Here is an 18,542-nt window from a genome sequence, read left to right as displayed (position 1 = left end):
TGCCTCCTCTTTATGTGGGGGAGCCACCGTGGCTTTTAGCAATTTAACATTGTAGGAAATGAACCCCCCGACTGCCAACAACATCCTGTTCCTCTACAACAAGGTAAACAGCCTGTTGTACCCCCGGCATACAAAACCACAGCCATTGTATCACAGTGAGCTCATTTCAAGCTAAAACACTGGCAGCTATAAGCTCCATCTATATGCCATTGACTCTCCTTGTCCAAACAGTAAGACCTTTCCTCTTGTATCACTTCTCCCTAGGAGGGATCCCTCTGCAGTCTGAGTAATAAAACAACGCGAGCATTCCCATTTTCTTTTCATCACAACAGATTGCTACCTCCCCTTCCTTCCCCTCTCTCGCCTCCCTCCATGCTTCTAGTTGAAAGTCTCCCCCACTTCTCTCCACTGCTGTTACAATGGCTGTGTTCCACTGATTTCCTGCTGGGCTGGTGAGCACAAAAACACATTTTGCACAAACAATATGCAGAGATGTATCCTGCACACACGCTTGTTGCACAAACACTGGTGCAATCAGAGTTGTGTGCAGGCACAGGTCACCGCAGAGTTGCCCGCGGAGTTTCATTTTGCCACCCACTGATAAAACAACGGGAAAATCCTGATCAGATTCTCCAACTGTTCTCCTCACTCCGAGATGAGCAAAATGAGCCGTGTGCTCGATCCATTTGTTTATTTTTAGACAGTATTGATTTATGCCGGTCCACTGCTAATGTACACTAAGCAGTGTAATATGCACTTGTGCTCTGATCCCGCTGGTGAAATGTGTGTTGTGTGCATTTGCAAGGAGCAAGCTTGATAGAGCAATTTGCAGTGTTTGTGATAATGGCAGCTGGAGTGCTTGGAAATTACACATATCAATAAATCAATAAAACTTACTCGACGTAGTATGTGCCGTACTGTGGGTCGTCAATTTCCTCCCAGCCGTAAGGTAACTCTGCAAGCAGAACACAGGGTTTGTGTGAAGATGCAAATAGGGAGCACGTGTAAAGATAGCAGAATGAAGGGATGAGGAGGAAGAGCACACATGTTAAGCAGACAATCATCTGGGAGTTGTAAACCATTCAACATTGTGGTGAGCTACAACAACAGTGTATTTCTTTTACCCTTGACTGGGACATTTAGCATAAGAAAGTAGCCATGAAAATAGCCTACAATAATTTGGTGAATATTTCTGTGGTTTCAACAAGCAGGCCGGCTGGAATGGCTGATGTACGTCATGCCCTGATGAACATATCAGGCAGAGGGAGAGAAAAGAGAGAGAAAGAGAAAGGGAGAAAGAAAAGAGCTCTTTACGCAAGAGAGAGCTTTGGAGTAGCTTTTCAGAAGCAACACACCAACTAGCTTTCTGTCCGCCTGTAAAAATCCATTAAAACCCGGCTGCAAGGGTCCCACTCTTTCAGCCGTGGCCACTCTCTGTCTCTGCCTGCACTTAAGCCCACATTAGCATCCTGGGGATACAAAGGCATGTCTGGAGTTCCTTTAAGTAGACCTCAGCTCTAGGTAAATTAGGCCACGTGACCATGATGTGCCGAGGGTTACTCTTAGGTGACGTGTCAAGTCAAAGACAAGTCATACAGTCATAATTTACTCTGGCTGGTTATTTGATTTAGGATCCAGTGGGTAGGATTTAATGGCATCTATGAGCAAGGTTTGCAGAATTTAAATTTCTCGGGCGTGCCAAGCGTGTAGGAGAACTGTGGTGGCTGATGCAAAAACGTAAATGGCCCTATCTGAAGCCAGTATTTGCCGCTGATGATGAGATGTAATGCAAAGGAACTGCAAACAGACACAAAACGACCAAAAAAGACATTAAATTACCCCAAAGAGACAGAAAATGACCGAAAAGGTACTAAGTTACCTCAAAGAGACACAAAACAACCACAAAAGAGACCAAAATGACCAAATAGGACAATACATTACTTCAAAGAGACAACAACTATAGAGAGACACAAAAGACATTAAATTACCTCAAAGAGACACATAACCACAAAAAGATGCATTATGATTACAAAGAGATGCAAAACAATCACACAAAACGAAGCTCAGCGGTTATTAAGTGTGTGTGTCTTGCTCCTATGTAGGAGAGGTTAGGTTGACCTTTTATATATCTGTGCCCAGGGGCCCGCTGTCTGATAATCCATCCCTGGTGATAACTAGTTGTTTGATGCTATTAAACGGGGGCTGAGGTTAGGATTGTCAGCTGTGTGTCGATCCATGGCGCTGCCTGTGATTGGATGGATGGGTGAGAACTTCGCCAGTGCAGCATGGCAGCAGGCATATTGTGAATATTTTGGCTTGATTTTTGTACAGAAGGAGGAAGTGGAGTCCATCTTTATATACGGTCATTGGTAAAGACGTGTAAAAAATGGATCAGGTAATGTGGGTCATGCACAATAGAGGTGTGCCCTTGTGCAAAAACATGTGCAGTAGTTAATGGAATGACTGCATGCTTGAGTACACCGGCTGAGTAGTGCAGCCTACATACCTCCATCTTCACACTTCTCAGGGGGCTTCGCCTTCTTCGCCAAGCGGGGGTCCAACCACGTGGTCGTCTTGGTATTGTGACTGCGGAGCACAAAGAGCAGCCAGAAAATATCAACTATGAAGCAGAGAAACCGCTGCAGAGGCACAAGTAGCCGACAAAAAGGATTTGCCACGACTAAAAAACGGTAACCGTATTCTTCTGTGTAATATGCTTTCCTGCATAATAGTCACCGGATTAATCATGAAACATGTGATCCATTGGTTTACGTTCAGCTGTCACTTTACCCTGTTTACGGTTAGGTGGCCTTTTTCAGAGGGGAGAAAAAAAAACCCTCTGAATGTGAAACACGACAAACTCGTTTATCCTCAAATGTGTTAAACAACTGGGGTGTGTAATCAGGAGGAAAATCACAATGGTCTTCTGATATCTTTAGAGACAAGTGGCTTAGAGCCAAATATGAATAAAACACATGGGCTTGCACGCACACACATGCTTGCACGTATGTACACCCACACACGGGCCCTGTGAGAGGGGCTTGTTTACTCGATTGTTCTGCAATCAAAGTATTGATTGGTTCGGTGTAAGAGCTTCACATCATTATGTACGGTAAAGAAACCACAGTGGCAGTTAAAGGGAATAAATCTGAGTGTTTCAAGTGTGGGGCTGAGAATCGGCAAGTATGTTATCATAAAAAGGATTAGTAAGTGTATGTTTTATTCAGTTCAATCTTTCCTCCCCATGTATTTAAACATGTTGTCATTCAGCTGCTACTTTCCGATCACTCAGTGCAGATCACAAACCCATCATTACACACCAAGGATCAAACCTACCCTGACTGTAAGGCTGATTACACACTGATTTGATAAACAGAAACATTCATGTGTGTTTCATTATGCATAAAGAAGACAGCAATAAATAAAATGCTGTATTACATCAGTTATACAAACAACACTTTCATTTTTAACATCACATCTTGCAACAGAGCCCACTGCAGCTGCAAGAGGACAAGATTTACATAAGTAACAACACTCGAGTCGTCAGTTGCCCTAAATTTCATCCTTCATCATCCAGCCAGGATCAAGCTAATATCTTGTTTAAGTGCAGCCTCATCTGACTGTTACAGCTTCATTTACTCTGTTCAGGGTCGAGGAGGCTATCCCAGGTGACACTGGGTGAAAAGTGGGCTACACCCCTGACAGCTTGCCAGACCATCATAGGGCTGACATATAGAGACAGAAGACCGTTCCTGCTCACATTCACACCTATGAGCAATTTAAAGTCACCGTCAACCTATGTCTTTGGACATATAATGTTGGAGAAAATGCAAACTCCCCACAAAAGGGCACCAGCCGGTTGGTGGATTTAAACATGTGTGGAGACAATGCCAACCACTGCTTATTCTTTATTTCTTTTAATGTCACCAAACTGCATGAAAAGCCCAAAAGCCCACTGGTTCCCTCAACAACAGACATATCAAAGAGTAAGTTTGGTTATTTTCAACCAATGTTTTTGAGTCTTAGTGACTAATGGCAACAATTTTTGAAATTGGACCAGTTCTGAGCAAAACAACACCCGGACCATGTTAGCTCCATCAATTTATGTCCACTTTAAGTGTTTGCTTTTGCCGCTGACAGGCTCAGATTATTATTCAAAGTGTATAACGTTTTAATGAAAGGATCCCTATAGAGATAAATACTATACTCGCAGAAAACATCTTCTTTTGTCTTTCCACTGTTGCAACAATCACTTATTAAGGTTTAGCTGAAATAAGCCAAGCTGCATGTAAAAATATCAAGCGCTGAGGCTGAAAAATGAAGCAGAGGCACCAAAAATGGCAGTTCTTTGAATGGCCACTTAGGGCTGGCTGCAAAACAAAGTCAATCCCCTTAAACCCCTCATGTTAAAATGTTAAAATAAACACTTGTTGTGGACATAAATTGAGTGTGCACAAATGCTGCAAGTGGTTACATTGCAGCCTGTGTCACCACTGCCAGCTGCAGCACTCTCACTCAGTACTGGACCAGTTTCAAAAATGGTTGTTTCTATTAGTCATTTAGACAAAAAACATGGAAAAATAGGGTACAGGTTGGAAAACAAAACACTTACCCTTTAAGCTTAAGCTCACAAACATATACTGTAATAAAAAATAAAAAAGGCTTCACTCCACAGGAGTACTTTGCATTTGTCTGCACATTAGTACACATTTGTTGTGCTAACATGTATTTATGGCAGCATGCAGGACTGACATGTTCATGCAAATAAAGAAAGTTTTCACCCAGTGCAATGTTGAGGCTCATTGGTGCGTTTTTAATAGTTTTTGGCAGAAAACTAACAGGCTTTGGCAACACAGCCATTATTATTATTATTTTTTTATAATCTATAGATATTGTATATATGTATCTTCTAATGTGATATGTACATTAATATGTTTTTACTGCTCCAGTTCAATGCTTAAATAACCCTCTGCTATACCATTTTTCCAATTTAGGATCAGTACAGCATGTCTATCTGTCTTGCACTAAATCTCAGTTTCCGATAAGTTTGAGATGAAACTTTTCAACCCTTTGAAAGCTGTAGGGACATAACTTTTCTGGTGGCGCTTTAAGACGGCTTTCACACATATTTAAACCTTTAAACCTTGAGCAAACTAGTGCAATTTCTTTCAAAAACACGGGGAAAGGCAATGAGCCACTTAGTAATAAGTGTGTCACAAATTGCAAGAAATTGGTAGATTTAGAAATTTACTTTTAAAAGGCAAGGGAAAATATCTTGGGGGAAAAGGCTGGAAATATATATATATTTGTAGATATCATTATTACATATTTAAAATTATGTTGCAAAACTCTTTTAAGCACTTTTCCAGGTCACGTCTTGCTTGCTTGTTTTTTAAATCCTTTTTTTATTTAATTTTTTAAACAAATTTTTCTAATTCATTTTAAAAAATGATTTATAATAATAGAAGATACAACCTGAACCTACAAAAAAACTGACACTTTCATTTGATAAATCTCTAAAAATAAATTCATTTACGAAAATATTGATGGATTTCAAATGATTTCAGCACTAAATGGTCACATGACCTGTGGGTTGTGTCTTTCACTTACTCGATGAAGTAGACCATGCCAGTCTCAGTGTAAGCCATCTCCCAGTTAAGAGGCAGCGGCTCCAGGCTGTCATCGCGGGGAAGAGAGCTCCATGTGCGGAAGTCAATGGTGCTGCTGGACTGGGTGTAGCTGGGCACCGCTTTCCTCCAGTCTGCCCCCTCTTTGTGCTCTGCAGAGAGCGAGACAGCGTCAGGAAAGAAAGACAGGGAGCAGACAGAGTGGATGGTTAGCCTGCAGTAACACCTCTGCCCTCCTGTTTGCTGCTTGCTGCAGGGGAGTGGAGAGATGTCGCTCACAGTATTTGCATGTGTGTGTGTGTGTGTGTTAGCCAAAGGGCTGTTTTGCATTTGCATGTGCACACAGTGTTAATGTTTGTGCACATGTGTATGAATATATATATACATTCCCTGTGGGTTGTAATGATAGAAACAAGGATTCACATTAGAAAGGGCCTTCTGAGCCAAAGGCGCCTTCTGTACAATAATACTTCACAGCTGCTCTTCACCTACACAATGTACCATTGCACTCGTGGACGCCTATTAATGAGAGGCTGCTCTACAATGAACGTGAACCACACAACAAAGGCCTTCTCTAATTCACTTAGCATTTCATACCTCCCCTCAGAAGATGGTTATAAAAAGGATGAAGCACAAGTGCTTTTCATCCCCTTCTTTTTATGTGCAGCTAACTCACAACAGCGCATGATGCCTGAAGATGTTTCTGGGGGATGTATTTCCTGAAGATAATTCCACCTGAATTTTAAAATTGAAAATGTAATTGCTAAACATCCAAACAGGGAGCCAATCAGCAGCATTTCAGTTACTCACAGCATCTTAAACACTTTCATCTTTTGCCTCTCTGATCAAAAAACACACATTTGTGCTTCACATTTAAAAGCACAAACACACAGAGTAAAGAGAAGAGAGTGCAGCATGAAAACATTTGGAGGAGCAGCCTGAGCCGAGGTCATCAGGTTCACAGCGGGGAGAAGGCCCACTTGATGATACCAGTCAGTTAGGTTATAGACAGGGCTCCCACACATTGTCATGGACAAAATTTCTAAATTTTTCCCATAAGTTTTCAAAGACCCCAATTTTATTTTTCTTGCCCCACTAGCCTGGGCGTTTTTAAAACATATAAGATTCAAACTCCTTTCAAACATAATTTAAGCAACCCATCTGATGTGTTCAAGGGCTGTCGAAAAATTGAAAAACCAAGCAACCATAAAAATTAAAATAATAAAAATAACCCAAAACATAAAAAAGTGCCAAAAATGTGAAGTTTCCTCAATAAACACCGGAAAGAAAACAAAAATGACAAAAATTTAAACAAGAAAAGAAAAAAAATTACCAAAAACTTTTTATGGAAACGTGCCTCCAACCTGTTTTCTTCAAAAAAAAAAAAAAACTCCTAAAATTTTAAAGTTTTCAATAAAAAACGTCAAATTCTGAAAAAGAAGACAAAATCACCAGCATTTTTAAAAAGAAAACATGCATACTTTAAAAAACTGGTGGTAAAACAAATGCAAAATACAGCAATTTAAAGGTTAATACACCTCCTTTACAGCCAACATTTCTTAAAAAAATCATTTGATGTGCCTAGTGGGCATACATGAAGGGAGAGCTGAAACATGGGGAGAACTTTCATGATGAACAAATAAACAAAAACATAACATAACCAAAACATTGTCACACAACAACACATACTAGAGCTATGTTACGTCATCAACTACAGAAAATATATTAACTGTTATGTTACATTAATGCAGTTGAATTTATTTTCCACAGCACATTTCCATAATTTTTACTAGTTCCACAACTTTACAGGGCCTGGAAAACGTGACTGCAAATTCCATGACTTTTCCAGGTTTTTCATGACCGTAGGAACTCTGTATAGAGGGACTGCAGTGGAGAGGGTGAGTGTGATAAGGAGAGTCCAAGCAAAGATGGAGGGAAAGCTCATATTTTCCATTAAGCTCTTTTTTCATTCGACCATAACTCTGCCCATCTATGGCCGGTCTGAGACCTCCCCGCCACAGCTGCGGGCTGTAGCAGAGCAGTCATTTGTGACTGGTTTCTTTCCATAAAAAGAACTCCTGGATGTCTGGGCACCGTTTTGTGTTTGATTTCAATATGACAGAGCAGTTGGGTAAACAGACTTTGGATTTCGGTGAATCCTTTGTACAGCTGAGCAAGCAGAGTTTGAGCCGTGACTGTCAAAACAATGTTTCATTCTGTAAAGAAAAATACCATTTTCAGCCCGGACTTGCCTCAGTGTTAACCCCAATTCTCTCCGCTGTAAAATCCCAGGTATGGTGCACAGTATGTAACCTATTTCTGTTGGCTGCTCTGAGCATTAAGGACAGATTTGTTCCTCCGAGAGCCGAGGAGTTGTCCTGATTGATCGCACTCACAGTGTCCTGCTCTCTGGATGAGACTTTCTCAAGGTGACCTGCGGTATTAGAAGGTAACAGTAACGGCTCTGCCAACCGTGTAGCCACAGCGCATTTAAAAATGTGTGTGAATAATGTAATGTTGGAGACAGCATGTCAGACGCATTTAGTCACTTAATAGGGCTTAGCAGCAGATCAGTATTAAATGGCTTGTTTACCCAAATTACCAAAAAACATTTTTTTTCTCACTTAGCTTTTGTGATATCTAGACATGGGGATATGATTTTGGTTTTATTTACTCAGGTTTCAAGATATAACTGTTGACAGTCGGGCCTGTGGATTATCCACAGAGGAGATGCGATTATTGTCTAATCTGTTGACTATTTTCCTGATTATTCCATTCATCATTTAGTCTGTAAAATAACAGTAAAGCAAAAACAATGTCCATCAGAAGTTTTGAGAGTCAAAGATGCCTTTTACATTAGTAGACTTTTCCATAATATAAGCAAGAAAAGCATAAAGTCCTCACATTTAAAGGTTCTGTATATGTAGTGGTGTAATGTAGTGGTGTAATGGAGGGTACACGCAGGTATATGAGTATACCATTCTGACTGTTCACGGGATGTAAATGCTGTATACATATATATAAATGGTTGTATAAGCCATGTTTCAAAGGGTTAAATAGCTTGTGAAAGGTGTCTGAACAGAGCACAAGAAAACTAATGTCGATCCAGGTTTCAAAGCCTTAAAAAATGGACCCATCAAATTATGTTTTTGCTTTAAAAATGAAAAGTGGGTAACTGATTATCAAAAACTGTTAATTAATTAATTTTATGTTGCAAAATAAATCAACTAATCATTTAAGTTTAAGTTTAATCCAGAAATAAAGGGAGCACTGTTTCTGCTGATGTTAAGTTTTTGGAGTTTTTTAAAGCGAGAGGTCTTTATGTGAAGCCTGGTTCCTATTAACCGAGAGACGACCTGGGGACACATATCGGGCCGGAGCCTAATTATATTCAATCCACTTCGGTCATGGAGGGTCTTGTTCTATTGCCGCAGGTCTCAGTGCCAATATGTCTAAAACATGAGTGGATCTAATATCCAAATTGCAAAATTGAAAAACGAGTCAGAGCCATTGTCCTCTGTCTATTTTAGGTCTGTTTAGGTCAACTGCATCTGGATTAGTTCTGGCTGTCCTCGGGTCCCTTTCTTTGTTTGGGAAACTCATTTATAGACATTGGCTTCAGATAGTTTTTTTCATGGTTTTGTTTCAGATCAGGCCCAAAACAACACAAAATCTACACACCTCTGTTGTAATGTGGTCAAAATATACGGCACCAGCATCACTTTTTTCTGCTCTCTCTTACTTTTAATGTCTACTGAAGTCATTCTGCTGTCCTCTGCTCCTAACCAAGAGAAGAAAAGTTTTCATTGCAATGTTATAACCTTTTTCATATATATTTAAGAATACATTTTTTAAATTGTATGCAATGTCAAGTTTTGCCTGTAATATAGAAAATTGAATATTGAATATCGACATTTTTCAAGGTATCGCACTTTACCAAAGTTAGAGATTCCACTATTGCAGCACATTAATCTGGTTTTATTATTGCAGTGGTGTCAGAAATATCAGACACAGACATATATTTAAAAACTATCTGCATTGCTAGATATCAGTGTTATGTTTCAGTATGTAGTATGTAGTAGTATGTAGTAGTAATTTTGTAATTTGGTTGAACAGTCCTTGCAGGTCAAAACATTTCAGTCTCATGTTCTTAAACACACACCAAAAATATATTTTTTAAGAGTTTGCACCTGTAGTTACATCTTCCTGTGTAACTAATTATCTTCCCCTGGAATCTAATTAGGAAATTAGTCTAAATACAATCTGATCTGGGTTGGAAAACACTGAGTGACACGTGGGACAACCAGACTGCTCTGGAGGATGTAGTAAAAGGATCCTTTAATGCCGTTTTATGTGACAGATTGAGAAATGCTTGTACTGTAGAGTCCTTAAATACCCACTGGGCCCATCAAACGGTATACAATCTGCAACAAGCCAAAGTCTTTATGTCTCACATGAGAGAGCGACCTAATGTGGCAGTTCCACAACCGGCAGAATCTCTGCTACTTAACATGACATTTTGTGCTCTGACATTTACTGACCGGGCAATCCATTGACCAGCGGTGGCCTCTCATCATCATCTTCCTCCTCAGGGACTGCGCTGTCCTTCCTGTCCATCTTACTGACAGAGGTGGTGCGTTTCCTGGGGACCTCGCCGCCGTAGTCTTCATCAAACAGAACTTGGTCCACCAGGTCAGGCTGCACCAGGTTGGGCTCCGCTGGAGGCTTCGGAGTCCCATAGTAGTTACCTAAAAGAGAAAAGGATGGAAGGAGGCTAAGTCTTAGAATAATACAACAACAAACAGAAGGAGCCACAGAAAAGGCAGCTAGAGTGCAACACCAAAGCAGCTAGAATTACTGCCTCGTGGTTGTATAACTCTGCAAACCTGACAAGTTGCACTTACAGTTTACATCCATGTTTGTGATAATATGAATGCAGCACAGAAGATTTATACAATCAGCACAGTTTCAAGGTCGGCACCCAAGATAAATTTAGCATCTGGCTAAATCTCTTCCTTTCTGTTCCTGAGATTTTGACTTTGAGTATCTTATTAGACATTTGTGTAAAATGTTATGATAATAAGGGCATAAATGCATGAGTTATGGTTAAAAAAATGTCATGGGAGGTCACAGTAACCCTTGACCTTCAACCAACAAAATTTTAGGAGTCTAAATGGTAATTTGTGACAAACTTAAGGAAACTCCCACAAGGCCGTCTTGAGATATCGCACGGAGAATGAGAGGGCTGCAAGGTCACAGCAACCTTGCCCTTTGACCACCAAATACTAATCAGTTCATTCTTACGTCCAAGTTAATGTTTGTGCCAAATCTGTAGGAATTCATTCAAGTGTTATTGAAATATTGTGTCCACAAAAATGAGAAGGATGCAAGATCACAATGACTGCGGCCTTTGACCTATGACCTACAAAATCTAATCAGTTCATCACTGAGTCCAAGTGAAGTAAATGTCAAGTTTGCAAAGGTTTCTAAAAGGCACTTTCACAAAAATAAGACAGATGAAGTCATAGTGGCCTTGAACCACCAAATTCTAATCACTTTATTGGAGAATACAAGAGGAGGTTTGTGCCAAATTTGAAGAAATTTCCTGAAGGTGTTCTTGAGATATCGTGTTCACAATAATGGGAATGACACACGTAAAACAACCCAAAAACATCATGCCTCCAGTCACAGGGATCTCGACCTTTGACCACCAAAATCTAATCAGTTTATCACTGAGTACAAGTGGAGGTTTGTGCCAAATTTGAAGAAATTCCCTCAAGGTGTTCATGAGATATCTTGTTCATGAGAATAGTATGGACTTACATATGACAACCTAAAAACACAATACCTCTGGCCATTGGGCTGTCTCCATCATAGAGGCATAAAAAATACAGTAGTGTACCATAAACTGTACAATATTCATGGATTTCATGTGAAGGAAGAAGACTCAGGCAGAGAGATCATCCACCATGCCGTACATGACTCCATCTGATTAAATCAGGTTAAAAATTTAATTCTCCAAATGTCACACACCAGCACTCAAGGTTGACTATTTACAAGTTTCAGAGGTCTGCTTCCTCTGCATGATTTTTCACGTCTCTTAACCCCCCGCTTTGTTTTCCCTCGATAACTGCACCGCAGGGCTGTCATGACTCATGTAACATTAAAATCACTTCTCTTGGAATTTGCCAGCAACTAATTACACTGATCATTGAATACAGCAATTATCTATCTCTCAGCTTGCCTCTTTTTTTTCCCGTAATGAAGAAAAACCTTGTGTTACGGATTATAAATATTCAGTGGGATAACTGCGCTCCGTAAAGAGAGGGGAGAGAGTGCAAAACTTTGTTAAATTATTTGCTCATTTAGCTCATGGGGTGATCCATCTATGTATGGCTGGTGAGCAGTATGTGGAACTCAATTTAGGCGTAGAATAAGTAATTATTCAACCTCCATTAGGATTATAAATAATGTGCATGCTAATTTATATCCCCACCATTTATTATGAGTATTTGTTTGCTAAATGCTGCTCTGTCAGACGTGTTTATGCAACAATATCAAATTAATATTTTGGCAAGCCATTTGTTAGGTCAAATATTTACTCGGCTCTTACAATAAGTGATCATCAGATTGAGCCTACTCAGCTAAATCAGGATTTATAATTAGATTAATTAAAGAATACGGAGATACCGCTGGGAAAAGGGGATTTTCAGCTATTTAATTACCCTCCATAACGCCATCTTATTTTCAGTTGGACCATGATATTATGAACCTTTGATGTAGTTAAAGCATGAACATGCAGACATCACAAATGCTGTAATGTAAAAGCAATATTTATCAACTGCAGATCTTTTTATAGCTCAGTACAAAGAGGGGGAGCAAACAACAGCATGCATGCCAGGAAGAACAGAGGGCTCTGAGGAACACATCACAGTCATTCCAGCAGCTTTACAGCACGATACAGTTACACCACAACAGCTTTTTTGATAAGTGAGCCCATTGCAAGTGTGGCCTCTTCTCCTCAGGCGTGCCAACTACAATACACAGCAAACTGGGTTAATGCAGCTATGCTCATCTTCCTCAAAGCAGTGGGAAGGTTGAGGAGGAGAAGGAGGATGGATGAAAGCCCGCCCCTCCCCCTTTGTCGCTCGACTCTGTGTTTACTAAGCGACACTCATCCGCATTTGTCAAAGATGGCTTCATTAACAGGGGTGGCACAACGATAGCAAGGAGAGATTGGGTCTGCCGGCTAATCCCCGCCTGTCTCCTGCCGCATGCTGACATTCATCAGCCAGACGCCACGTCTGTGATTAATTACTTACAAACATGTCTCTTGGCCCCTGATAAATGTGTGTCGCAGATATAGAGGTGTGTGAAAGCAGCACGTCAGTGAAGATTTGTGGCACCATTTGCCAGTATAAATGGAGGGAAGCCTCATAAGCTGATGAGCAGGGGAGCTTGTCCGACGTTACTTGTGATCCTCATGTCACGGGGGTTGATGAGCCGGGAAGAGTGAGCCTCCTCTTTCAAAGTGCGTGCGAGCAATTTCATGGTGATGGAATCAGCTGCCAGTAATGAAAAGACTCCTGTTGTCAAGGGCACTATGCATAAGCTGCACAAGGTCATGAGCACACTTGCATCACGGCAAGATCCCAAGCAGACAGCGACACAGACACGGAGCCACACAACCAAGCACCCAGGGTACCACACATTGCTACTAATGCATGAGCTCTGCACTCCCATTCAATTTAATCTCCAGGTCTGTTTTCCTTCCTCGTTAAAATCCGACTCATTATCACAATGGGGATCCCAAAACAACAGATTTGACGTGGATCTCCATTTGGCAGAATTTAGCATTCCCTGGTAGCAGATTAGAAATGTCATTTACCAGAAAAAAAAACCTCTATGTGCAGAATTTTTATTTTCCTGGCAGCTCTCCCTCAACTCTTGCACTTCACTGCACCGGACTATTCAGTTCTCATCCTGTTGCTCTGCTCTGAGAGAGTGACCCAACCTGAACCTCAGAGGCGCCGAGACTGAGGAGGGACAGAGAGCCCAGAAAGACTTGCTCTGGGCGCCTGGCGCAGATGGCTGATGTGTCTGCTTGGCAGGCAACCTGGGACCCTCCGGACCTACATGGAGCAGCCAGCATGTACCCTACCAATCACAGAGCAGCCTGGACCCACAGAAACAGTCTCACCCTGGCTAGTGTGCATGCGAGATGTGTCCTGACCTCTGATCAGCCTTTCTTGAGAGGATGTAAGGCAGGGGTGTCAAACATGTGGCCCAGGGGCCAGAACTGGCCCACCAAAGGGGCCAACCCAACCCGCTGGATGATTGTACATCTAATATTGATGCACTTTCTGGCTGAGAGGTGACAGGTTTCAGGAGCAAGTTAAACAGTGAGGAGTCATATAAAATGTTGCTTTAGAGGCTTTTTCCACCCTGACCAGAATACTGTTGTTATATTCAAAGATATTGCACATTGTGCAAAATATTACCAATCATCAGATTCAGTACAAAATAATCTGTATCAGACCTTTATCTTAAAACACTGTTGGTGGAACCCTATCGCTAAAGCACAGCTAAAACTTTTGTCCATTCAGGGGACAACAGAAATGTAAAAATCTGACGATAATTTGTGATTTAAGAGTTTCTGGACATGATAAATGGGGTTATTTTGCTGATTTTTAAGGATAACATGCTTTTCAAATCTGCTGATGGACTTTGAGGTTCAGATGGTATTTAAATAAAACAAAATACAACCATTTAACTTTATATGTCTCTCTCTTCTAAGCCAAATTAAGAAAAATAAGTTTTTCCCCATTTCCTTAAAAAATATTTGACATCCCCTTCCCGTTTTGCTGCATAAATAACAAACATTCCCAGAAAGAAAGGGTTACATTTGGAGGTTTTGTTATTTATAGATTATAATGCCATGGTTACTGATCCGCCCAGCTGAAGTCAAAGTCTGTATGTGGCCCATTACCTAAAATGAGCCTGACCCTCCTGTTCTGAGAGATTTGCATGCTCATGTATGGCAGGGTGACTGATGAGAGTCGAGCAGAGGGTGTTTAAGTTGAAATGATGTGTACAAAGCATTAAACGACTCCCATAAAATATTTCTAGGTAGAGAAAAGACGTTATACATGAACCATTAACATAACGAGCATTCAGGCAAGTCATTTGGGACTATTAGTGAGAACATTATGATTAGCTAAGAATCCCATTAGCTCAGTACCTTGAGTACAACTCAGGAGCTGTTCGCTTAGGAACTGCGGGTAATTCATAAGCTCTTAACGGGAGACGTGCAAGCCGTGCGACCTGCGCAAGAGAACACCTGACCTTGTTTATTTTCCCTCTTTTCAAAGAAAAAGAAAGGCTGCACTTCAACCAAATGGAGTAAATCCCATTCCTCGATCCAATTACTGCAAGCTCCTCTTTGAGTTCACTGTGCCGCTCAGAGATCAACACCCTGCCACAGTAGCCATGCAACTCTTGTGCTGACTGGGTTTTAGAGGGAGAGAGGAAGAGGAGAGGGGGGGCTGTCGCTATCAGAGTGTTCACTTCTCTGTCAGGGATAGTACGCTCAAACCATCCAACTTTTGAGAAGCTAATCCACACATCTGCACGCAGCCAAGGCAGCCATGCTTCCACTGCAAAGGGGGTTTTTCCACTGGGAGCTGAGGGGCTCAGCACGTCTCCATATCAACTCTCTCGCTCTCTGTTATATGCTCTTCCTCAGTTTGCTCTCCGTTTCTCCCTCTCTACCCACGGTCAACCTCTTTATAAAGGTGTAAATCCTGCCTGGCTCCAGCTCAAAGATGAAGGACAGCTCGTGGGCGACTTGGCAGCTCCTGAAAACTGATCTTACAATTCTTAGATGATCTATCCCGACACAAGGAAGGATGGGATTTATTCTGTGCGCGAGGAAGTGTGTGTGTGTACCTGCATCTCTGTGTGCGTGTTTTATGTCACCGCTGCCACTGTGCTACACGGATGAGGGGTGGGAAGGGGGACTGACACCTTATCAAGGGGATCAAAGACGGTTGGAGGATCCTGCTTCAACAGGCCCGTCACACGTTAGAATATGCACTTCGACAAATACACTGAGGCAGAGACACACTTGTGCACACCCAGAGGAAGCTACTCTCAGACTTAAGGCGCTTGCTCACTGGATGTGGATTTGACTTTATCTTTTAATTCTCCACCCTATAGGAAGCACGAGACGCAGCTGAATAGGGGCGAGAAAAATGGCGCGGAGAAGGTCCATTCACGCAACCAGAGGTTGCCTCTCAAGCATTTAGAAAAATCCCCTCCCATTTCACAGCAGCGCGGATTTGTGGTAAGAAAGAATGAGCTTAAAGAGAGAGGAAGATTATCATGTTATTGCTATAATCATTGCGCAATGTGAGAGAAATCCTCCGCTCCAATCCCCTCATGACACAAATACACTGCGACCGTCTGACTTTCCAAGACCTTTCTATGCAGGGCAAGTGCTAATGCTCCATTGTAGTGTGAGATGTTAGAAATGGTAAATACTTGGCCATTCAGCTGTTCTCAAAGCTGAAATATCCCTCCTCCTTGCATAAACGTCTCACTGAAAAGAACATGACTGGGCTTGTCTACTTGTTGCAAAATAGCAGTTGCCACTGACATGTTTACTGCAGACAGGTGCAGTTCAAATGAACATTTATAAAAGCGGTTTTTAAGGAGTGGAGAGGAGGGGGGTGCTTGAAATAGCTCTGAAAAATTCAAGTTTTGGATGCCTGTGATGAGCCAAAGCTCATTGTGAGAGTAGAGAAGGAGGAAAAATGAGGAGGCTGGTTTATTTGACAGGTTTACATGAGGTCACTATCAGGTGCTAAAGCTGCCTGCATGCTCACATCCTATTGTATGAATATCTACTGTACAAGAATGGACAAAGACATGTCGCCATAGACATATTCAGTCACAGAGGGAAGTACATTCTCTGCATTGATTAAAAAATGAATTAAGATTGCATTACACACATGGATGTGCACAAAGAAAACCTTAAACTACACACATGCATATTGCAAAGTCAAAGACACGCACCATAAATGTGCATGTGTACTGAAATCACTTATAGGGCAAACACTCCCAAATTTTGGAAGGCAACTTGTGAGATTTGTCTGTGCTAATGGTTTACTAGAATTTACAATGTAGAGGAAAATTTGCAACGTTATTGGATTTTTGCTCCCTATTTGCAGCACACTAGAGAATTTCAAGAGACTTAAAGGGACAGTTCACCCCAAAACCGAAAGAACATATTTTACCTCTTACCTGTAGTGCTATTTATCAGCATAGATTGTCTTGGTGTGAGTTGTCGAGTGTTGGTGATATCAGCTGTAGAGATGTCAGCCTTCTATTCAATATAATAGAACTAGATGGCACTCGGCTTGTGGTGTTTAAAAACACCAAAACAGTGCATCTGAAAACCTCAGCAGCGATGTCTCCATCTAGAAATCATGAGCCAGTTAGTCAAATAATCCACAGAGCTTGTTTAGAGCAGTTTCACGTAGGAACTTTTTTCTTCCAAAGGAGCTTTACCTGCCAACTGTATTACACTGCAAAAGGAAACGAGCAACTATTCATGGACGAGAAGCTCATGCTTGTGACAGCATGAGAGATGAACAATAATGGTGTCCTCCTCAGCTGAGCTGTAACGTTAGCTAGCTCGGTGGTGCTAGGTGAGCTAGCAGTAGATTCACTTTTCCTTCTGCACTATGATACAGTTGGCCTGTGTAGTCCGGTCAAAAGCAAATAGTTCCTACATGCAATTGCTCACAACAAGGTCTGGTTATTATGTTGAGTAACCGGGTTATAATTACTGAAAAAAGACATTGCTGTTGAGTTTTTCAAATGTATTTTTTGGCGTTTGAGCACAACAAGCAGAGTGCCTAATCTGCACCTGCATACAACATCTGTCATTATCTGCTGGTTATTTCTGGTCCTTAAAAGCTGACCTTCAAAACATTTACTCTTTGGTAAATGTAAGGTTTATTTTAATCCCTGCTGACAAAAAAAGTTACAGCATTGTCCTGATTTCGACGGTATTTTCATGTAGATTTAATATAAACTCTGCCTTCTTCATCTCTCAGTGGCCCGTTGTGTCTCCACACAGTGTGGAGAAACAGAATACTGGAGTTCATCTGAAGGGCTGCAAGTATCGCTGCTAATCTGACTGTCACTTCCAACAAGTCTTTAATCATGTTTCACTGATCAATACATTTTGTCCCGCTTGTCACATTTTACTAAGGCAGGCTGTAAGTCACACTGGCTGTGAATATCGAGCTTACACTCACTCCATTATACAGAGCTGTCGATGTGAATCGTGCACAGAAATGCATGCAGCCACACACACATATGAAGGTAACTCATATTCTTAACACTGAGTTGACACCTACCGTCATAGGTCCCACTCTCCAGGAGAAGTCCACTCTCCTCCAGGATCCTGAAGTCTCCTACACTGATGAAGTTGTAGTCCACACCGGGAACCTCCCCGTCGCGAGGAAGCCGTGTGGTGCCTGGAGACAAAAAAAAGAGAAGAAAAAGAGGAGACTAGATTTAGCGCCTTAAGGTTGGATGCCTTCGCCAACCAGTGAGGTTACAGTTTAGATCCATGTCTGTCCACACTTATATGTAGCTATGACAGTAGAAAATGCTTCAAATAGGCTATGAATGTTGCAAGGTCTCAGTGGCCTTGACGTCTGACTGGTGACTACAAAGTTCTGATCAGTTCATCCTGAAGTTTGTGCCACGTTTGTAGAAATTCCCTCCAGGCATCCTTGAGATATCGTATTCATGAGAATGATGTGGACGAGATTACAGAGATCTTGACCTGTGACCACTAAATTTAAAAAAAATTCATCCTTGAATCCAATTGGATGTTTG

The 18,542-nt window shown here is 41.4% G+C and overlaps 1 protein-coding gene across 1 annotated transcript in view; it reads right to left on the bottom strand.

The window, feature by feature from the left end:
* Positions 1–18,542, bottom strand: part of LOC121959634 (membrane-associated guanylate kinase, WW and PDZ domain-containing protein 3) — a 181,818-nt gene that overhangs the window by 29,582 nt on the left and 133,694 nt on the right. Inside the window, 5 exon segments of the mRNA XM_042509055.1 lie at positions 898–955; positions 2,507–2,586; positions 5,611–5,779; positions 10,169–10,375; positions 18,056–18,175. Coding sequence (XP_042364989.1) covers positions 898–955; positions 2,507–2,586; positions 5,611–5,779; positions 10,169–10,375; positions 18,056–18,175 — 634 coding nt within the window.

The sequence above is a fragment of the Plectropomus leopardus genome, chromosome 2, assembly GCF_008729295.1.
Source record: "Plectropomus leopardus isolate mb chromosome 2, YSFRI_Pleo_2.0, whole genome shotgun sequence".
NCBI lineage: Eukaryota > Metazoa > Chordata > Actinopteri > Perciformes > Serranidae > Plectropomus > Plectropomus leopardus.
Note: the sequence above shows the minus strand (reverse complement) of the source record. Positions and strands in the feature narration are given on the sequence as shown.